Source organism: Epargyreus clarus, unplaced genomic scaffold, assembly GCF_041222505.1.
Source record: "Epargyreus clarus isolate Ecla_fem2 unplaced genomic scaffold, WU_Ecla_fem_2.2 ptg000031l, whole genome shotgun sequence".
NCBI lineage: Eukaryota > Metazoa > Arthropoda > Insecta > Lepidoptera > Hesperiidae > Epargyreus > Epargyreus clarus.
The window spans coordinates 8884921-8903849 of record NW_027332236.1 but is presented as its reverse complement, the minus strand read 5'-3'; the positions used below and the strand labels follow the sequence as shown (position 1 = coordinate 8903849).

The window sequence follows — 18929 nt, the reverse complement described above, 5'->3', positions numbered from 1 at the left end:
AAAAAAAGTGGACTTCGCTGATTTGCGATTTAAGGTATCGATATCATATTCTACGCGTGCGCTTAGCTGTCGGAACTAACTCTCCGCTAATTCCCACTTTCAGCAGTATTCCTAGTATCTGCCCACTGGAGGCCCATAGTGACCTCTATATACAAGTGGGTGTTGTACGAACATACCTATTTTGATAATAGGTATGTTATAATAATTTGAAGGTGGTAGAACCCTTTGTGGTTCGACTCCTGCGGCACCACCGCCACACCTATTTCTACATAATAACAGCAGTGTTAGGCGTTGCTGTTCCGTTTTGAAGAGTGTGGTAAGGGAGACAGACTTTTCCGAGGCGTTCCAGCTTAGTCCTCATGGGTAGCGGCGCATCTGTGGCAGATCTCAGGTAGGAATGTCTAATCCTATCTGGGGTTGATTACAGATGTCCATGGGCGGCAGTAGCCACTTACCATCAGATGGACTGCATGCTCGTCTGCTATTCCTATATTATAAAAAAAATACAAAATATATAAAAAGTTGATTCAGAGCTAAGTCCGCCTTTTGTGGTCAATAAAAAGTAAATAAATAAATAAATATTTTTTGAATACTCAATATGCACTAACATAGTTACTATAAAACAAATTAAATTAATCATTAATAGCGCAAAATGAATCGTATAGAGCATATTCCTTGATGAATCTCTATACGATTGTCCATTTACAATGTACAACCCCTAAGCTCATCCCTTAAACAATAAATCGGAACGAACGACGGCACTCAGTCTGTAGGAATTTCATAAAGCCAATGAGACCCGACTGGGTATAAGAGTGTGACAGAGATACCCAAAGTTTTGATAGTAAAGTGGCTTTAATTTCCTGTTTAGAGAAAGATTGTAAGAAGGAAATATTTTAATTTCTTAAAGTCATCATTAATTAAAAAAAATGTATTGTTTAACAGTTTTATTTAAAATTAATATAAAAATTAAAATTTAATTATGTATTTTAAAACAAACAAAGATATAAATAAAGGAAGTAATGAAAATTGCATAAGACATATACATACAGAATAGGTAAATATTTTCATTTTAAATCCTAAATAATTCCCTATGATACTCTACCTAAAATATAAAGATAAGTTTGTAGGTAAAAAAATAAATAGAATCAATAGATTGACAAAATAAATCAAGATGAAAATTAAAAATATGGAATATGTTTGTTCCAACTGGAAAGACCTATTCGCTACGCAACGAATACACCTATTCGCAACGCAAAGAAATTCTTACGTTTCGGTGGCAGAGTATGAATGACTTACAGAAGGTGACCATCAAGTCCTCAGACTTTAGAACCCCTCTTCTAATTTTTATTTAATTTTTTTGCTGGTTGCCTGGTGGTGGTTGCCTGGAAGAGATCGCTATTTAGCGATAAGGCCGCCAGTTGTACCTTTAATTAATGTTTATTGTGTATTTTTGTTTGTAACTATAAATCTGGTGTACAATAAAGCGTATTGTATTTTATTGTATTGTATTGTATTGTATTAATTATAGTTTATAAGGAGGTAGAATTCTTTTGTTGGACTCACTCGGTACCATCTCCACACTTATTTCTGCCTAATAACAGCAGTGTTCATCACTGTTGTGTTGTGGTTTGAAGGGGTAAGGGAGATATACTTTTCCGAAGCGTTCCAGCTTAGTCCTCTGGGGTAGCGGCGCATCTGTGGCTGTCCTCAGATAGGGGTTGATTACTTATGACCATGGACAGCGATAGCCACTTAATATCGGATGGTCTGCATGCTCGTCTGCTACTTCTTAATTATAAACAAGCATACATTCCATGAGCAGCAGTGACCACTTACTTATAGGTTGAGCGAAACTTCGATGTTATAAATAGAGAAATAAAAAAATATGTCACGTATTCACTTTTACAATTCAATTTTACAACTTTGAGAACCGTTGCCTTGAGTGGCAGTACAACAGGCGTCTCCTTAGCAACCACTGGTTTGCATTTCTATGTGTTTGTCACTAGCATGTGACATTGTTACACACATTTTAGTTCTAATATGACAATTAAATACATATTAAAATCATATCTAAACGGATTGACGTCCATTATTAATAATCAATCTATCCAATGTTGTGCTTACCAAAGATCGACATTTGTAATTTCGGCGTAGGTACTAGAAATTGATAAATTTAAATCTTCGGTCGGCAAGGATAGATTGAATATTAATGTGTGTAATAATAATATGTCAACTTTTTCATACAAAACCTTTTATCCCACTTCACACTGACACCATTTCGGTTTTTTTTTTTTTATAATATAAGAATAGCAGACGAGCATGCAGTCCACCTGATGTGGCTACTGCCGCCCATGGACATCTGTAATCAACCCCAGATAGGATTAGATATTCCTACCTGAGGTCGGCCACAGATGCGCCGCTACCCCTGAGGACTAAGCTGGAACGCCTCGGAAAAGTCTGTCTCCCTTACCACACCCTTCAAACCGGAACACAGCAGCGCCTAACACTGCTGTTATTAGGTAGAAATAGGTGTGGCGGTGGTGCCGCCGGAGTTGAATCACAAAGGGTTCTACCACCTTTAAATTGATTGACTGGATTGGACTGGATGATTGGATTGAGTGACGTTTGACATTTATTTCAGAACAAACTTATTACCATAGATATATTATCCTACTATAATATATCTATGCTTATTACCAATTGGTAATCAACTATGATTGACACTTTAGCTCCTCATCTCCGGTTTATTGATTTATAAATGTTTTTTTTTTTATTTATTTAATTTACAACAAACATTGTAGGTACATTTTTATATAAGATTGTTATAAAAATTTTGATACGTGTAAATATATTTACAGTTTCCAGTTTAAGTGGCCATTGTCGCCCATTAGTATTTGGTACAAATTCAGATAAAACAATATGAACGAAGAGACTATCGCAGCGAAACTACTGTCTGAAAAAAAAACCACAAAATTTTGCAATTTTAGCTGACGTCAAACATAATTTTTCAAAACGAAAAAATGCTATAGATTTACTGCAAGCACGAAGCAGAAATAACTGTACCTAATATGGGGTCGAATTGTATACTAATATTAGCTGACCCGGCAAACGTTGTGTTGCCATATAAATAAAAAAATGTTAAGAGTGAACAACCCTTATCACTTAGGGCTATGAAAAATAGATAGTAGCCGATTCTCAGATAGTACTGAATATGCATATAAAATTTGGTGAAAATCGGTAAAGCCGTTTCGGAGGAGCACGGCAACTAACATTGTGATACGAGAATTTTATATATAAGATATATCATGGAATTGAATCTTTAAACTTTCATTTATCTTCGTATTCCGATTCAATAGTAGGTACTAACAAAATTACTATTAAGTTAAAACATCCTTAATTAACATACCTTAGAAACTTGAACCAACCTAACTTATCAATAGCCGAAAAACTACCCCTCACACCTACCCCTATTTATTCACCCGCATCGCCTTTAAAGGAAGCCAAAGATAAGAAGTAGACGTTGGCAAGAGCCCCTTTTCTGAAGGGCTTATCGGTACCCCCTCTTTATAATGTTCGGGCGAACCCCTGGGGGGGCGCTCCCCACTTTTGCAATGTACATTTTCATTTCCTTCATCTTTCTCCGCTTTCGAGGCGAACAGGGACGGACTTAAACTAATTCGTAATTCACTGTTTTTTATGAAATATTAAATGTAATGATAATGAAATATAGTCAATGCAATGATCTGTAATCTTCTAATATGGTTTTAGGTACTTAAGTGTGTACTGAAATGGGTCTAAAACACTAAATAGGAACTTGCGTTAGTACTTAGAAGCTTAGAAGGTGGTAGAACTCTTTGTGGTTCGACTCCGGCGGCACCTATTTCTACCTAATAACAGCAGTGTTAAACGCTGCTGTGTTCCGGTTTGAAGGGTGTGGTAAGGGAGACAGACTTTTCCGAGGCGTTCCAGCTTAGTCCTCAGGGGTAGCGGCGCATCTGTGGCCGACCTTAGGTAGGAATATCTAATCCTATCTGGGTTTGATTACAGATGTCCATGGGCGGCAGTAGCCACTTACCATCAGGTGGACTGCATGCTCGTCTGCTACTCTTATATTATAAAAAAAAAAAGTACGAACATTACCATGCCCTCGTCAGAGCTTTAAGCGTAAGTACCTCGTCATCATTATCACCATAAATAAACACAATTATGTCCCACCGCTGAGCATATGTCTCTCCAGAAATTTCTCCCCGAATTTGGCCTTGTTTTCTATGAAGAGAACCGTGTTCGATTTGAAACCATACTTTAACGGAAAAATCAATTTCTACCAATTTTCACAACAAATTTCGATACTCACAATTTTACTAAGCAATAATTGACAAATTTCTAACTTTAATAAGCAAAAAATAGTTAATATTGATTATGATTATTACTAACAAGGTAATAAACTCAAGGTTTAACTTAACGTACCTACCTGTTTGTATTTATATTCCAGATACCAACTTGAAAGTACTTTACAGTTCACTTAAGAATACTTTATATACTTACAATATAACCCAACTCTACGTAGAGTTCCTCCCTGCATCCAATTCCCCGTCTTACAGCACAGCCTCCACCACACCCCTTCGTTAGCGAACTTCCATACTTTGTAATATGCAAATGTAGCGTCTAAGGGATGCGGCGTTAGGCGTCTTAAAATGAATTAATGACGCAGGTGATTTAGGGGTGGTTCGTAGACTGGAGGTATGTAGGGGACTTATTAGCGGGGGTGGAACTATAGGTATATGTGTGTGAAAAAGGATTTGGTTCGCGTATTGTAGTTTAGTATATTAATGTAATGCTTTGGTAAATATATTTTTGTAAGATGAATAGCAAACGAGCATGCTGTCCACTTGATGGTAAGGTTACAACTTTATATAGAACGGTTCTACCTATAGTCCATCAGAAATACGTTACTTCTGAGAACTGCGTGTCACCTCATATAAGCCCTTCCACAACTCTACGTGTGGCATAAGTACTTTTTCAACTAATTTTCAATTTTCTTTAATTAATTCCTTATAAGTTAAAATTGTTCTTTAATATTTTAACAATTAAAGGCACCTTAAAATATATTTGTTTCGTATCCAATTTTTTTGACTGACAATTTTCAGGATACCTACATTTTTATAGTTTTATATCCTTATAAATTTTCACAACCTTTCACAACGTCATATTTTTAAGGTGGCAACTTATGAGGAAATTCAGGTGGAAATACCTTAGTTATCGACAAAAATACATATGATTTAAAAAGTTTCAGTCGTTAAGAATTAGGACAATAAATCAGAGGTACAAGAATGGAGATAAAGAAACAACCAACAAAATTATAAGCCCCCTTATTTACCGCCTAAGAGATCAATGTTCAAAAAAATCTCTCCCGTTCTCTATGAACTTTGAGGTAAAAATCACAGTCCTAGTGCTCACTTAGGTGTCAAACATAGGTTGGGGCGAACAAAATCGTCTTTTTCTATAGTATAATTTGATAGTTATAACCCTATCACAGTTACTGTGTTACGATAGATATGAATACGTCAATAAACATTGTAGAGGAAAAAACTTTAGTCTGTAGCTATAAATAACATTCAAACGAGTAAACAACAAAACTAAAGAATACAAATAAATTATGTATCACGCGGAACTAAAAAAATATTTTTATTAAAAAAAAATTTGACGTAAAAATACATAACAAGCAAACCCACGTGCTCTCACTAGTGCTACAATAACATCTTAGTTCCGAAGTAATTTTATACGGAAACTGCCGGGGGGCGACCGCGAGTTAATAACCCCCCACCCCCAGGATTAACAAGATTCCATTAAAATTACTATCATGTATACCATAATGCCTTGGGTGCTTCGTATAGTGAATCGATATCTTACAGTTCCATTTCGGTACCACTGTCACACCTATATCAAAGTCTTTGTTACGTGGTCGCGGAAATCAAGTAACGAAAACTAATTTTTGAAAAAGGTGAAAAGTAAAATTATTTTCCAAAATAAAAAGAATAAAAAAATATAGGTGTTCTACTAAGTATAAAAATAAAAAGTCTCCTGTACTTGTATAATATTTTAGAGTATAAATACATAACAATACAATAAATACATAACTATACAGAAAATATTTGTAGCTAAAAATGTCAGAAAAATAATCTAAATTTAGAGAATACATTTTCGGTGACATCTTTTACTATAAGCGACATATTATTATTTAGACACAACCTTCTATTCCTAACAGAAAGAACGTATAATACGTATATGTTCATATCTTAATAAATATTATATTCGCCCATAACCATAAGATTTCTCTTATTACAACCAAATATACCCGAAAACCAATTACAGTTCCAACACATAGCCATAAACGTAAAACTTGAGCCAAGTAAAACTAATTAATTCGTGTTATGTAAGCGAAATTTTGAGTGCTACCGTCTTGACGTTGTCTCAGGTGGCTTACCCCCGCACCCCACGCACCCCACGCCACCCCACACCCTACCCCACAGGGTGGCTCCCGCGAAACGTCTCTGTTTTCGCGGCCTCCGAGGCGAATAAATAACGTTATGTGCCGCAGCTCGCGACTTATATACTTATCTCTTGTACATAAGTAACGCTCTTAGTACTATTGATCGGGTTCTTGCTACGCGGTAAGATGGTAAAAACATCTCTGTTGAATTCCATAGAATGTTCTTTGTTGTAACACCTCTTTATAAATACATAAATTATATTTGTAAAAACATTTTGAGTACTGAACTCAATGGTAAAGATGTTAATTATAAGAGTAGATCTAAGCAGGTTTTTTATAATTATCTGCTAGAATCCTTTGTGAATTTGCTTCTAAGGCAATATGACCACCTATTTCTGCTTTTTAACTGCAGTATTAAACAATGGTCTAACATTTTTAATCCAAATCGATGTATTAGAAAAGAATATCCGTATAGAAAGACAAAATTAAAAATGTTTTTTTTTTTAATGCAAATATGTTTTTCAAAATGTCATTAATTCTGACTCCCAACTTTTCAGACACTAGCTGAAATTTATTCGCATAGATTCACCCCCACCCCAGTGGTGACTTTAATGAATACTAGTGATGTGATGATTTTATGAATATTCATATGCTCATTATTTTTACATTCGTTTTCGTATTCGTCCTCGCGAAATTCAATGCGAATATATTTACTAAACGAAAATCAATTTATATATTATATACATGGAATATAATAATAAAATGTTTTTTGTATTTATTTGAATAAAAAAATATATTTGAAAAAAATAAAAATAAAAACATATATTATAAGTAAGATAGGTTTGAGGTAGGCAAATAGGTAGGCTAAATTTGCAATTTCTCTTTTGTTTTTGTTAGTCTAGTAAAAATACCAACAACATTTAAAAATTAAAATCCAAAAAGAATGAAAAAATCTCCTTTACATGAATAAAACATTAAATTGTAATTAGACATATTTTTTGCAAGCATTGTCATTGCGAATAGTTTGATAAATAATCATTCGTATTCGCATTCGCAAATATCAAAAACCCTCATTCATACATCACAGCGGAAACGTTGCCTTTCTAAAGCTCACAAATAGGGGTAGTTCCTCCCTCATTTTGAGAAACGTTCCAGTTTCTTCGCTACGATCGATCGCTGGCTTAGTTGCGAGAAACTCATAAATACTTGCCAAGACGCGCATCTTATACTACTCGTAGCTCGGTTACTCGTGTGAGAGTTGCTACACGTACTGCAGTAGAACTTATAATGCCTGAGTTTTTGTATAAGTGTGTGTGGTTACTTGTAGGAGTTGCGCAGGTGGGGAGTTGAACACGTATACTGCAGTAGAACTTATAATGCCTGAGTTTTTGTGGTTACTTGTAGGAATTACGAATGTAGGGAGTTGAACACCTTTTTTATAATATAGGAGTAGCAGACGATGTAGTCCACCTGATGGTAAGTGGCTACTGCCGCCCATGGACATCTGTAATCAACCCCAGATAGGATTAGATATACCTACCTGAGGTCGACCACAGATGCGCCGCTACCCCTGAGGACTAAGCTGGAACGCCTCGGATAAGTCTGTCTTCCTTACCACACCCTTCAAACCGGAACACAGCAGCGCCTAACACTGCTGTTATTAAGACACTAGAGTAGAGCTTATAAAGCCTGAGTTTTTGTGATTACTTGTAGGAATTACGAATGTGGGGAGTTGAACACCTATGCTACAGTAGAACTTACAATGCCTGAGTCTTTGTATGAGTGTTTGTGGTTACTTGTAAGAGTTACTCGTGTTGGGAGTTGCTACACCTACTGCAGTAGAACTTACAATGCCTGAAATTTTGTATAAGTGTTTGTGGTTACTTGTAGGAGTTGCGCGGGTGGTGAGTTGAAACGTATACTGCAGTAGAACTTATAATGCCTGAGTTTTCGTATGAGTTTTTGTGGTTACTTGTAATAGTTACTCGTGTGGGGAGTTGCTACACCTACTGCAGTGGAACTTATAATGCCTGAGTTTTACGTGTGAGGTTTTGTGGTTACTTGTACATTAATCGTCATTAATGCATTATTGTCTTACTAGTTTGAATAGCGTAGATAGTTAATTATGTACATTTATGTGGTACCATATTCATCATCATCATCAACAACCCATAACTGTCCCATTGCTGGGCACGGGTCTCCTCTCAGAACGAGAAGGATTAAACCATAGTCCAACGCGCTGGCCAAGTGCGTGTTGGTAGACTTCACATACCTTAGATATTTCACATACCTTTTTTTTAAATCTCTGCAGGTTCCCTCACGATGTTTTTCTTCACCGTTTAGCAAATGATAATTAATTTCTTATACGCACATAACTTTGAAAAATCATAGGTTGGGTTGGGAATTCCTGGGATATGAACCTCGGACCCCTCGATCGAGAGGCGAAGTTTTTTATCCACTAGGCTATTAATGCTCTTATGTGGTACCCTATTACCAAACCGCAAAGGGTAGGAAGGAACGGCAGTGGCCCGCCAAGGCGGGCCAAAAAAAGCGGCACGGCCGTACCATTGTTTTCTCGTAATGTTAAGCGTATGTACGATTGTATGTATGTTTGAAGGTGGTAAAACCCTTTGTGGTTCGACTCCGGCGGCACCACCGCCACACCTATTTCTACCTAATAACAGCAGTGTTAAGCGCTGCTATGTTCCGGTTTGAAGGGTGTGATAAGGGAGACAGACTTTTCCGAGGCGTTCCAGCTTAGTCCTCAGGGGTAGCGGCGCATCTGTGGCCGACCTCAGGTAGGAATATCTAATCTTATCTGGGGTTGATTACAAATGTCCATGGGCGGCAGTAGCCACTTACCATCAGGTGGACTGCATGCTCGTCTGCTACTCCTATATTATAAAAAAAATGTCTCATTCTTTGGTATGCTATAGCTGAAAAGGCTTGGCAGATTTTAATACATGAGGTGTCGATTCGCCTAAATAGGGGAAGTTACACTTTATGTATTTTTAGAACGCTTTGAAACGTAAATACGTTTCCTTTAACACATATTTTAAACACAGCAGCACTTAACAGTTCTGTATTAAACAGAAATTGCTGTCAACCACACAGGGTTCTACCACCTTTAAAGATTTTAATTTTGTGTATGTAGCAAAAAACTTTTAACGCGGCTTGATGACCAATAATGATAAATATATATATAAAATTCGTTCACAAACCGCTTACGCCCCCTAGTGAGGGAACGTGTAACAAACTTAGATTAGAAACAAAAGCTGTAACGTGCTTCGATTGCGCTTAAACTATGCTTTGTCTACGGCTCTACTTCTAATTATTCGTACAAGAAGCACTTTAGAGAACCTCTTTCGTAGGCACATAAATACCTATGTAGGATTTAATTTTACTGGTGGTAGAACCACCTCTATACCTATTTCTGCCTAACAACAGGAGTGTTAAGCGTTGTTGTGTTCTGGTTTGAAGGGTGTAGAAGCCCTAATTATCCGAGGCGTTCTAACTTAGTCCTTAGATATAGGATCGGGTCTGTGACCGACCTCAGGTAAAAATCTAATGTTATTTGGGATTGATTATAAATGTCCATGGACAGTCCCCACTTACCATCAGGTAAGGTCACCAAGAATACAATCGTTCAGCCTTTTAAGGATACACAGACAGTCAGACACAGGAATGTTTTCATTAAACTGGGTCTAACCCATTATTAATTCATAAGTAAACCTTACCTAAAGTACTATCCGAATATTAGAATATTTTGTATTGTCGGATTTTATATTGTGTTCTAACCTTCGATCACTAATAAGAACTAGATACACAATCAGCGACAAAAAAACGGGGCGACGAAAAGAGCACCCAAATAGACATTTGGGTGCACAAACCTGTCAAAGTGATAGCTTATGACAGCTAGCTTATGTCGTAAAAAAATATTGCTTTTGGTAAGCAGTTTTTAACACCTTTAAATAATAGTGATAAGGTTGATTTTGCATTAATTTTAGATTCTGTCGCTTAGAATTTTATAAACACGTTTGACGCCACTTTTGAAGTTCATTTTTGTATGGGATTGTGTATCTAGTTCTTATTTGTGATCGAAGGTTCTAACACACACTTTCTATACTCACAGCCCCACACTAGGATTCCCTTTATCGTGCGTGTCACGGACACACACAGATACAAATGCACAAACACCCAGACCCAGAAACAGAAACCCAAATTCATCATTTAGATATCTGTCTGGCCGGGAATCGAACCCGGGACCCTCTGCGCATCAGACCGGTTTGGCCGCTCCGCTACGCGGGTCGTCAGAAATATATAAGAAATATATTATAAGCACCATTTTCCAAAACTTGTAGTTTATATGTGCCTACTTGAAATTATATTCGTCTAGTAAACAAAGTAAGAGCGCATAGCTAGTTATATTTAAACAGCATCCCGCGAAGCGAGATGAGATCCAAGATGGCGGCCTTCTTAACGTTATAGCTCGCGTGGGTAGGATAGTGTGGCGGCGGCTTCTTAGTAACACATTTTTTACTTTTATTTTAAGTATTAGTTATATTAGGTTTGAAGGTGGCAGAACCCTTTGTGATTCGACTCTGGCGACACCACCGCCACACCTTTTCCTACCTAATCACAACAGTGTTAGGCGCTGCTGTGTTTCGGTTTGAAGGGTGTGGTAAGGGAGACAGACTTTTCCGAGGCGTTCCAGCTTAGTCCTCAGGGGTAGCGGCGCATCTGTGGCCGACCTCCGGTAGGAATATCTAATCCTATCTGGGGTTGATTACCGATGTCCATGGGCGGCAGTAGCCACTTACCATCAGGTGGACTGCATGCTCGTCTGCTACTCTTATATTATAAAAAAAAATAACTATTACTTATCATAAATAAATAAAGCTGTGGATATAGTAAATAAATAAAGAAACACATGTATACATAATAAACAAGATGAAGGTTGAAAGACTCTATGTGGTTCTATTCGGACGGCACCACCGCCACACCAATTTCTGCCTAATAACAGCAGTGGTAAGCGCTGCTGTATTCCGTTTGAAATAGTGTAGTAAGGGAGACTTATCCGAGGCGTCCCATCTTAGTCTTCAGAGGAAACAACGCATTTGTGGCCAAACTCATGTATTAGTCAAGCCTTATCTGGGATTAATTACAGATGTCCATGTACGGCTGTAGCAACCTTCTTTGGCAAAGTGAGAAGCCAGAGAAGTGTAGAGCTATTTGCAATCTAAACCAGAGAGAGTCGTGTAGACCTTATTTTAAAAAACTAAAGTTATTAACTGTACCTTGTATGTATATTTTTGAATGCGCTTTATTTGTAAAACGTAATCCACAATTATTTAAATTTCATTCTAGAGCCCGTCTTAAAGATAAGGTACAAACTGTGAAATGTAACACACATATATTTAAACAAAGCTTATTTTCCAAAGCACCAGTGATATACAATAAAATACCAAAAACAATACGGCATATAAGCGACAATCAAAACTTTAAAAATAAATTACACGAATATCTCATTGACAAGTCCTACTACCATATTAATGATTTTTATAATGACATTAACTGAAGCAATTATTTTTCTATTATATCTTGTCTGTTTTAAGTATGAGCCATTATTTTATAATAAAATATTTTTATTTGTACTGACATGCTATTTTGTTGTTTAATTATTAATTTAATATGATGATTTCTATTAATTTTATTATTGTATCCTTTTCTAGTTCAATATTATTATTTTAATTTAATTTTAATTAGAATTATTACCTATGACATATTTGCATACCCTTTGGGTTAGGATAGGAGCACAAAACTAATGTATTTCACCTTATCCTGCAATAAATAAATGAATTGAATTGAATTGAAGAATAGCTAATACGCTAGTAATCATGTCCGGGGAGCGGCCGTGCGCCTACAATTTCAGTTTGGAGTTTGTTTTATATATACGAGATGTTGAGAAAACTTCGATAGCGTGATTCAGAATACTCGTGGAGCTATCTCTTGACAAGTCACGGGAAGTCGCAACACTATCAGATGGCCTGCCTGATTGTTCGCTACTTGCTTATTTTCTTCACGAAATTAATGTTGTCTCTCTCCATACTACGAGGTTCCATCGCGCTACGTACCGAGGCGGTAACTTCACTACCTTCCTTATTACTTATACTGTTCGTACTTAAATAATAAAGCATGCGCGTACATATAGCCTTATTAAAGGGAAGGAGTTCAAACAGCTGTATAGTTGAGATCGGCAAAAAAGGTAGGTTAGGTTAGGTTAGGCTATGATTTTTTTCTTACTGTGCTCGCCTGTAACCGGCTTAATTTAAAATGATTGATGTAATCTAGGTTAATTTCGAAGGTGATTCATCCGATCGTAATTTCATACACCATGTTCAAATCACATAATAATAAAAATATAAAAATGGAAACAAAATTCGAATTATAGGATTTTTTTTTTGACTGTAGTAACTGTTGTGGCTGTAGTTTCAAGCTTTAACAGATATAGTCCGCGCCTAACTGGTAGTCCGCTCTGAAGTTGTTGCGGTCAGGTGTACTCATACAATTTGCTATGGCGATTCATTTCTATATTCAGAGTGGAATAGCAAGTAGTCCGCTCTGAAGTTGTTGCGGTCAGATGTACTCATACAATTTGCTATGGCGATTCATTTCTATATTCAGAGTGGACTAGCAATTTTATGCATATCTACTATACCAAAGGTAAGAATAGAACGGCCTCCTGTCGCATTCTTTACAGCACCTTTACATTATGCTCTATGCTTTATGTGTCTTATGTGTGTTCATTGTGTGTGTGTGTTATGTGTTATCCATTATATACAGGGTCCGTGCAAGCAAACCCACGACCAAAACCTAGTCAAACCTTATAAGGAAACAGTTAATAACCTACATCTTACGTTTGTGAAGCCGAATGCTAATGAGCTCAAGCAAGTGACAACCAAAGACGGTGGGGAGGGGGCTCTTACCCCACATACTTAATAACATACTCTGGAAATAGGTATAGTACGCGTAAAACTGCTAGTCCGCTCTGAATATAGAAATGAATTTCGTCGCCATAGCAAATTGTATGACAACACGTGCTCGCAACAACTTCAGAATGGACGGGAAGTTTGGCACGGACCATAGGTTTAATAACAATTTTTGGAAATATCGAAAGCACTTAAGACGCGATACAAGGAAATTGAAATGTTACAAATCATTTTAAAAATTTGACCGATTGGTGGATACCTACCTACATACCTCTCTTTAGCATCAAAAGGTCCCAGGTTCGAATCATGACAGGGTCATTTCATATGTTGTGCAGTGGAGGTTCGAATAAACGAGGCATCTTTTTTAAATCAATCCTTAATTAGTATTGATTTAAGACCCATTATTAATAATCAATCTATCCAATGTTTTTTTTCATACCAACGATCGACATTTGACAAGTTCTGGCTATTAGAAATTATCAATAGAGAATAACCGATCTTTGGTAGGAAAAAATTATAGGTTGATTGAGGATAGTTTGAAAAAAGGATAGGTTAGTTTTTTTAATAATATACGAGTAGCACACGAGCACTCAGTCCACTTGATGGTAAGTGACTACTGCCGCCCATGGACATCTGTAATCAACCCCAGATAGGATTAGATTCCTACCTGAGGTCGGCCACAGATTCGCCGCTACCCCTGAACACCTACTAAGCTCACGGAACACCTCAAAAAAGTATGTCTCCCTTCAAAACAGAACACAGCAGCGTTTAACACTGCTGTTATGAGGCAGATATAGGTGTGAAGGTGGTGCCGCCGGAGACGAACCTCTAAGTGTTCTACCAGCTTCAAAATTACATTTCAATTAATTCTACAAATGTACATATATAATATAGATATCTAAAGATCATGTAGAAGGAAGTAACATTCGAAGTGGGGCGTATTTACATAATATAGAGGTGTTTTGTTTCTGAATATGTTCTGAGGTTTCGTGCTCCGAGGGCAAATTAGTACAGTTGCTTCGCTTGGTAATGTTTCATCATTTCGCTCTTCTTATTTGGGACGACACCGGCACGGAATCGACGCCGATGGCATGACACTGATTACTTCTCGTACGGACGTTCTCAATTCGACTGAATATTTTGGATATGTCGCCTAAATATCTGGACACTTATGTATTATTGACGAACATTTTATTTATTTTAGTTCATTTATTAAGTCAAGGATAAAGATAACGTGTATATAACACATAGGTACTCCTATACCCACATATAAAAATATTCACAGCGTGTGCTGGCGGAGTCATGCCAGATTCCTGAAACATCGTTCAGTACAATTTATACAATTGTGCGTCCACTCATGTCGTTGCCGTGCCGGTGTCGTGTCGTGTAAGTGGAGAAGATTCACCTATTATACCGTGGTACACAGATAATTATGTGCCTTATAATAAAAATATAACCAAACTTATATATACTTCCTCTCTTTGCAAAATCGGTTAAAAAGTATGTGCTCCTAGGTAGGCCTGTAATAAATAATGGGCCGAAAACGACACAATACAAAAGTTCTATAATAGTACAAAATTGAGCGCAATTCAAACTCCGGTCTCTAGTGACTCGGGAAGAGGCGTCTAGTTCGAGATCTCAGAACTAAGTGGAGACGCCAGCGGAATATAGAAGTCTTTCGAACGACTTCGAGCACGTTCTTACTTCGCGTTCTAAGTTACCTTAACTATAGATTCTAAATATAATTGGACTAGATTTAGTTTATGAGAAATTCCTATAAGAATAATTTAGTCAAGGATTTTTACTTGTGTTTTTAACCAACTTCATAAGAGGTGACGGATATCTTATATATAAAATTCTCGGGTCACAATGGTCGTTACCGTACTCCTCCCAAACGGCTTTACTGATTTTCACCAAATTTTATATGCTATCCATTTTTCATACCCCCAAGTGATAAGGGTTGTTCATCATTAACATTTTTTTATTTATATGGCAACACAACGTTTTTCGGGTCAGCTAGTTTTTTTATAAAAAAAATCTAAATAGAAAGCAATCATACAGTCCACCTATCGGTATCTAGTCACTACCGCCAATGGGCAGAAGTAGGTGTGACGGGTAGAAGGAGGTGTTATAATATGAAATAGTCATCATCATCATCATCGACTGTCTCACTGCTGGGCAGGAGTCTCCTCTCAGAATGAGAAGGATTAGGCCATAGTCCACCGCGCTGGCCAAGTGCGTATTGGTAGACTTCACATACCTTTGAGATTTTTTTTTATAAATCTCTCAGGTATGCATGTTTCCTCACGATGTTTTCCTCGTTTTGGCAAGTGATAATTAATTTCTAATACGCACATCATTTCGAAAAATCAGAGGTGCGTGCCTGGGATTTGAACCTCGGACCCCTCGATCGAGAGGTCGAGTTTCTTAACCACTAGACAATCACTGCTCATATGAAATAGTGTAATCGTATAATTTTCAAAATCTACACATCTTAGCAAAAACTTTTTCATAGACTATTACATGACATCAATAGTGGTAATATTCTCTTTGCTGACATCTTTCAAACAATTTTTATGCTCTCTACATGTCTAACATGCAATTTTCTATAATTTTACAAGAGTAGCAATTTCGATATAATTTTAGTTTTATAACGGAATTATAATATAATCGGCTATGGATAAGGTTGCTAGTGAAGTGAAAGAGGACAATCGACCCTCGCCTAGTGACTTCGAAGTCTATCTGCCGTGGGCTTGCAAGCAGCTGCAGTTGGAATCCACGGTGCAAGTCCAGAAAATATATCAAAGTATGATTCAGTGTTTATTCCTTCTTTATTGGGAAAAAAATCTTTTGATTACATGGAAGTGGCAAAAAATCTTCCAGTCGACCTGATCCTGTTGCTGGTCGTGGACATCTGTAACTAACTTTATAAAGAACAGAGTTTCTATTTGAAGTCAATTACTGATGCGTTACCACTTTTGAGGGCTAACATAACCGTCTTATATATAAAAAGGCCTTTATCCTAAACCTTCTACCGAGACGCAAAAGATACTCCACAATGGAAATAGGTGTAGCGGTAGTCTCCGGTCGAACATAGTTCTACCTTTCGTTCTTCTTACACCGTTTATACCACTTGTTACAGATGAGTACGTCAGTGTAGCTGTGTCTGAACGAAGCAAAAAGGGCAAGAGTCGAGGCAAAATCAACCAGTCTCGAGTGGACGTGAAAGATGATACAGAAAAAGAAGATCGCAGCACATCCGTCACTCAAATGCGTCCCGTTTTCGAAACCACCACAGCAAAAGTCATTAAAGTCCAGGCCATCTACGACACCATTGAAAACTTAGTGCAACTAAAGTTCCTAAAGAATACTCAGTTACCCCGCGTAATGATTAAAATCATAGGCCTGATTATAAAGTTTCAAAATTTCTTAAACACCATCACGATAAATGGCGGCCTGGACATGTACACGATTTACGAAATATGCAAGTTTCTACCCACGTCACACATCACTGAGATATGTTTGGACGGCTGTTATTTGAAGGAGCCGAATTATTATCTGTTATTGGAGCAAACAAACCTTTTAAAGTACCTCTCATTGTGCAGATGCAAGATCGATGACATAACCGTTGAGAGTTTGTGCTCCAGGCTCGTTTACCCGTTGCCTGCTTCCAAAACTTTATCAATCCTCAATTTATCATCAAACAGGATCACGGATGAAGGTGCCAAGTTTTTAGCAAACGCTCTATGTTCGAATAGACAACTCAGCTATTTGAACCTAGCCAGCAACATAATAACAGATAAGGGCGCCTCTGAAATATTAAGCACTCTGATGGAATTTCCGTTGTCGACCGATGAGGTGCTCGCAGCGAAGACGAGGCTCATGACTTTCTTAAAGACCAAAAATGAAATGATTGCTACAACTATTAGAGAACTGAGAATGGGTGAAGCCGATAAGAGAGCAATGAGGCGGAAACCATCACGACCAGCGCCTGTAGCTGTGAAGAAGTTAAAAACCGATATATCTCAGAAATCCATAGTAGACACTTACATGAAGAGTATAGCTGATATGGACAGTGCGATATTGGAGAAAGCAGTAATGATCGTTGACAATGCTTTAGGTAATTTTGTAGATCCGTATAGCAATACGAACTCTAATATAAGGGCAGGTGTTACTTACTGTAAGGGCAATAATGTGCTGTGTTGTTTAAACCTATCTTATAACTACCTAAGTTACTTGTCGCTGAGGAAGTTGCAAGCGGTCCTCTTGTATCAGAAGCTAGCGAATAGGAAACCTAGAGGCTTATTGAGCGTATCAGTGGAAGGAAATAATATGCCTGTCACTTGCAAGGAACTATCACTAATAGACGATATCCTAGAAATCAATCTGATGTCACAGACACGGAAGCTGTCTGGTAACAAGAAACGGCCTCCACCAAGATCCCTCCAACGCTGATTTGATATTTATTACCTTATAAAGACAATATTTGTATGAATATTAAGTTTAGATCTAACTTTATGTTTTAGATGTAATTCTATAATAATTTTTGAGTTAGTTCGTTATTGTTTAATAATTTACTTGTAATTTTGTAGGAATTCTTGAATATATTTTTTCTAAAATAATATTGAATATTTCATTGCAATACAAAAGGTCTTCTTAAGTATGGTTTTAATATATTTCCTGTTATAAAAGTTTGCGTAAAATTACTTAGGTATATACTAATTAGTCTTACGTAACACGAAGCTCTCTGTAACATTCTTAAAAAAAACATTTTAAAGGCAGTAGTGATGGTGGATCATTTGTAGCTCTCCTGTTACTTCTAATTCTGCTTCATAATATCAATATTTATTTGAATTTATTTCCTTAATTGCTTACATATCCATGTAATAAGTGAGCGTTGTTATGAAAAGTCTGCAACGAGCATGCAGTCCACCTGATGGTAAGTGGCTACTGCCACCCGTGGACGTCTGTTATCAACATCCCCATGTGTATTGCTACTACATAATCAAATTTCTTTCAACGACGATCTCCATTCAAATTTGTCCTCGTCGTTATTGTCATCATTAGTGCACCACTGGTGGGCACGGGTTTCCTCTCAGAGTGGGCATGATTTAGGTCATAGTTCACCGTGCTGGCCAAGTGCGTATTGGTAGACTTCACACACCTTTGAAACTTTTTTAAAGATTTTTAGATGTGTATGCTTCTTCACGATGTGGTCCTTCACCATTATAGCAAGTGATAATTTCTAATACCCACAGATCTATGAAAAACGAATACGTGCCAGGGGGTTTAAAACTTCAAACCCCCAATTTGGAAGCCGAATTGCAGCTATGGCGGCTTTTAATTCAAATTTAATAGTCAAAAACAATACAAAGAGCGTTCTAAAATCAGCGCGGGGTAACGTCGGGAACGAATTCCGTAAGTAGGGGGACGGCGCGCGTCGATACGGG

General features: G+C 37.2%; 1 protein-coding gene across 1 annotated transcript; it reads left to right on the top strand.

Moving 5' to 3' along the window:
- The first annotated feature begins 16045 nt into the window (after positions 1-16045).
- LOC140754815 (uncharacterized) lies at positions 16046-18101 on the top strand. The gene is made up of 2 exons (XM_073089928.1): positions 16046-16285; positions 16622-18101. Exons 1-2 carry the CDS (start codon positions 16156-16158, stop codon positions 17932-17934), a joined length of 1443 nt encoding a protein of 480 aa, XP_072946029.1. The 5' UTR covers positions 16046-16155; the 3' UTR covers positions 17935-18101.
- Positions 18102-18929: the final 828 nt, after the last annotated feature.